A 4,436-nucleotide genomic window follows, 5' to 3' on the forward strand; every position below is an offset into this window, starting at 1 on the left:
GTTAACCCTGTGTGTGATGCTTCCTCTTCCTGCCTGCGGTCCTGCCCTGTCCTTGTGTGTGCTGGGCCGAGGGCACAGCGGCATTGTGACCTTGGGGTGAGGCTGTCCCCGTCCCCTCCCCAGCCTGCGCTGCCATCTTGGGGGAGGCTGTCTGAGGCCTCCTTCCTGGCCCGCCCCTCCTGCCCCCAGCCCCTGCCTGCTCCGCCCAGACGGCCCTGCGCTGCCGTCTCTCAGCTCAGTTCCCGTGATTCCCCACTGCAGACACCTTTGCTTCCCGGCCTTTATCCCACACCCAGGCCCCAGTGAGCCAGGGCAGCAGGCCAGGGTGTGGTGGGGGGCGGGGAAGTGTGCATTCGCGGGCATACTGGCAGCCATTGCCTGAGACCTTTACTCACAGACTCGGCAGTTCACAGAGGGAGAAACAGGATCAGAGAGGCACCAACCTGCTCAAGGTCATGTGACTGGCAAGGGCTCAGAGGCGGGTGATGCCAGGCAGGGTCTCCGTGGACCTCGGGGGCTCTGGTGCACTGTTCCAGCCCCTGGTTCTGAGCCTGGAGTAGGAAGGTGGGTTTAGAATCGAGAATGGAGTGTGGGATCCCTCAGTGTGGCGATCAAGGAGGGCTGGTTGGTAGGAGACTAGGAAGTGCAGCTCCTGCGTTATCTCAGTGGCCTCGGGCACGGGCTCCAGAGGGGCTGGAGCACAGCGGGCGGCGCGGATACTGCCAACGCGGATACTGCCGGCGCCGGGCAGCCCGACACAGCCGAGCGCCCTGTGACCCCGCCTCTTCTGCCTTTCTCAGGGATGGGTTCCAGCCTCCCTCTCCTGCCTCGCTCGCCTGCCCAGGAGCCCGAGGGCTGGGGGGCCCGTGGTGAGCAGCCTCGGCGGCACCCGGTCAGTCGGGTGCAGGTGTCACGGGCACGTTGGAAGACCCCCCGTTCCTTTCCTTTGTCCTCTGTGCCCCGCACGGGACCAGAGAACAGAGCTGGGCTCTGCCGGCCTTGGCCAGCGCGGCCTCCGTCACGTGCCCGGGGAAGGCTCTCTGCCGGGCCACTTCGCTCGTCTCGCGTTATTGGCTGGAGGGAGCCGCTTTGCCCTCCCTCACCTCAAAGTCTCAGCGAGCTCCTCAGACTCAGCACCCCCAGGTTCCTTTGAGGGTTTCAGAGGAGGTGGGTGTTTGGGGTGAGGTGGTCTGTGGGGTGCGTGTCTCCTGTGAGAGTCGGGGGCCCGGGGAGGCCAGTGCAGCCTGGCCCGCATCCTCTCCCCTCCACGCTCCAGATGCCCACTCCGGTCAGCCAGGGCCCGGTCAGCCCCGGCCCAGCCTGGCCTTTTAGATGTGGCTGAGTAAGTCAGAGCGGGTCAAAGAGCAGGTGGTAGTGCAGGTCCTGTCTTGGGGACCATGTGGTGGATGGCCGCCCTCCGGGCAGTCTGCTCAGGGTACAGACCCACACTGGGCAGTGCAGATGGTGTGTCGGCAGCGGGGCTCCGGAGGCTGGACCTCAGAATCTGTGTCTGCTGAGGGCCCCTTCCTGGTTGACAAATGGCTCCTGCTCACCATTGCTCCTGCCTGGTGGGGACTCCGGGTCCTACGGCCCCTCAGAGGCCTCTCCTCCTGCCTTCTTGGATGAGGACGACACATTTGATCATAGGGAGCTGCCAGCGTCCAGCCCACAGAGGCCAGTGACTACATGGCTGGATGGCCTTGTGGGTGGACGGCGTGCGATTTCAGTGGACACACCAGCCACCGTGTGTTGGCCCTGCCTCCCCGCACAGTGTGGTGGGTGGCTTCAGCTTCCAGCTCGGGCCCGTCAGGCAGCTCAGGGCCAGCACTGGAGTCTTGGCACGGGGGACAGCTGTGGAGGGGCAGCAGCCGCCCGAGGCCCTGCTCAACCCCGGCGTGGGCCCTGACTCCAGGGCTGTGCCCCTCCGTGTCAGGGACACCGCTGGAGGCGAGGAGGCCCCAGGGGCCTCCCCCAGTAGTTCTCTGTCTTCTCGGCCTCAGGTCCTTCTTCTACGCCTTCCTGAGCCTCCTGGTCAGCGCCCTGGTGGTGGTCCTGGTCTTCATCGCCAGCACCATCGTGAGTGTGGGCTTCACCATGTGGTGTGACACCATCACTGAAAGGGGTACCATGCCCCACAGGTGTGTGTCACACACGGGTGTGAGTCGCTGGGCCCCGCCCCCGCCCCGCAGCCTGGTGTGTGGACACTGTGCAGGCTCGCCCCAGCGGTTAGATTTAGCCCGAGCTCCCACTGGGGTCCGAAGCGGGCTGGGTCCGTGGTTGGGTCCACTGAGCAGTGCGGCTGGACCTCACGCCTGTCTCAGCCCAGGGACTGTGGGACTGGACAGGGCAGTCCTCTGCCCTTGGGAATAGCGATCCCCAAGTAGCCTCCCAGTCTTGGTTCTGGCCATGGCTCCCTCCTCTGCCTCTCCCTGAGCAGCTTGGGCAGGCCAGCGCTGGACAGGGGAACTGAGGACTGTGACCACGGGAGCCGGGGCCAGCGCTGGTGCCCTCCAGTGCCAGGCTGGGTCAGCTCTGCAGACTTCCTGTCCCGACAGTCTGACCCCCGGGGACGCTGTGAGGCTTCGCTGTCTGTCCCCCTTGGGGCCGGGCCGTGTGTGGTGCGGGAGGGGCTCTGCTCACAGCTGCCCTGCCGGCCCCCCCATGCCCCGTTGTTGCAGCTGCAAGGAGCTCCAGGACCTGGACTTGGAGCTGAGCGTGGACAACTCCGCCTTCTACCATCAGTTTGCCATTGCTCAGGTAGGTGGGTTCAGCCAGGAAGAGCGGGGTGTGGGGGGCCGGCCACGGGGCATGGCCTGCGACGCCCCTCCCACCGCCCCCAAGGAAACCTGTGGCCAGGCTGGGTGAGGCCGGCGTGGGCGGCCAGGCGCCTTCCTCTGGGGAGGATGTGAGAAGCGGTTCCTGGAGAAGGAGCAGGACTTTCCTAGGCAGACGCAGGTGGGCAGGACAGGGCAGGGCACAAACTGGCAGGCTGGATAGACACCCTGGAGAGGCGGGCGCCGGGTAGCTGGGGTGGGGGAGGGGAAAGTGGCGCCAGACCAGGCCAACCCAGCGCAATGGGGAGCTCGGATTCTGCCCTGGGGCCAAGAGGGGCCCTTCAGAGGCCTGCCGGCTGCCCGCTGCCCTGAGCCAAGGGTACGTGTGGTGTCCGAGGACCGGCTGCATACCTGGAGGACCCTGCCCTCCCTCCCGGCACCCCTCTGCCCTCCGGCGCCCCCTCCAGAAGGCTGGGGCTCCACGCGGTGTCCATGCAGGCTTGTTGGAGGCACACTCGTGGTCAGTGAGGCCCTGAGCTGAAACCTAGCGTTCCCTGTGCCCGGAGCCTGCGTCTGCGCCCTGGCACAGGTGTTGCAGGGTTGGGCACCGGCCGGCAGAGCATGGAAGCACAGCCCTCCCCCTCTGCCTGGGGCCCGTGGTCTCTGGCCTGGCCTGGCCTCTGCCTGGGGCCCGTGGTCTCTGGCCTGGCCTGGCCTCTGCCTGGGGCCCGTGGTCTCTGGCCTGGCCTGGCCTCTGCCTGGGGCCCGTGGTCTCTGGGCCTGGCCTGGCCTCTGGGGCCCGTGGTCTCTGGCCTGGCCTGGCCTCTGCCTGGGGCCCGTGGTCTCTGGCCTGGCCTGGCCTCTGCCTGGGGCCCGTGGTCTCTGGCCTGGCCTGGCCTCTGCCTGGGGCCCGTGGTCTCTGGCCTGGCCTGGCCTCTGGTCCAGTGTCAGCTGGCAGTGTGCGTGGGGGAAGCACCAGGCCTGAGGAGGGCGGGCTGCAGGTTCTCCGCTGAGCTGAGCTGAAATGGTCAAAGACACCTTCATGCAAATTCGGTGGAAGACGCATCAGACCTGATTTGTGCCGATTAGGTGGGGGGCAGGGGGGGTCTGAGCACGCACACGCTCAGTGGGAATCAGGCTGACATGGTGCAGGCCCAGAGCTGATTAAGTCCTCTCCCCTTCAACTGTTTGGAAATAGCAGATAAAGGTCAAATTATTCCACTGGCTGGAGGCGCCCTTGATTTACAGGCTCTCTTTAGGGCCGAGGCAGCCTGGTTCTGGGAGGGGGAGACCCCATCGGCCTGGGACGAGGGTGGCCGGCTTCCCTGGCTCCGCGCAGACCTGGGCCTGACGGTCACCGCAGAGGCACGGTGTCCGGGGTCCCCGAGGCGTGGCATGTCCCAGCGTCCCTCAGGGCCGGGGGCGGGAGGTGGCTGTGTGTGGGCACGCCAGCCTGACGCCGCCCTCCTCTGTGCAGTTCAGTCTCTGGGCCTCCTGGCTGGCCTGGCTGGCCATCACGACCCTGGCCTTCCTGAAGGTCTACCATAACTACCGCCAAGAGGACCTGCTGGACTGCCTGGTGCACGAGAAGGAGCTGCTGCTGGCCAGGCCCCGCGCCTCCTTCCAGGGGGGGAAGAGCGCCGTTATTTAGGCTCCGTGTGG

At 66.5% G+C, this 4,436-nt stretch overlaps 1 protein-coding gene across 1 annotated transcript; it reads left to right on the forward strand.

The window, feature by feature from the left end:
• Positions 1-1,461: 1,461 nt before the first annotated feature.
• Positions 1,462-4,425, forward strand: Tmem179 (transmembrane protein 179). The gene is made up of 4 exons (XM_013012827.1): positions 1,462-1,568; positions 2,001-2,138; positions 2,679-2,757; positions 4,252-4,425. Exons 1-4 carry the CDS (start codon positions 1,462-1,464, stop codon positions 4,423-4,425), a joined length of 498 nt encoding a protein of 165 aa, XP_012868281.1.
• Positions 4,426-4,436: the final 11 nt, after the last annotated feature.

The sequence above is a fragment of the Dipodomys ordii genome, unplaced genomic scaffold, assembly GCF_000151885.1.
Source record: "Dipodomys ordii isolate 6190 unplaced genomic scaffold, Dord_2.0 Scaffold2, whole genome shotgun sequence".
Lineage (NCBI taxonomy): Eukaryota > Metazoa > Chordata > Mammalia > Rodentia > Heteromyidae > Dipodomys > Dipodomys ordii.

Bases quoted from the DNA above. Each gene is read 5' to 3' on its own strand.
- Tmem179 (XM_013012827.1), top strand. From the start codon at position 1,462: ATGGTGTGTCGGCAGCGGGGCTCCGGAGGCTGGACCTCAGAATCTGTG. The intron at 1,569-2,000 runs GTGGGGACTCCG...TCTCGGCCTCAG, and splicing joins CTCACCATTGCTCCTGCCTG to GTCCTTCTTCTACGCCTTCC. The intron at 2,139-2,678 runs GTGTGTGTCACA...CCGTTGTTGCAG, and splicing joins AGGGGTACCATGCCCCACAG to CTGCAAGGAGCTCCAGGACC.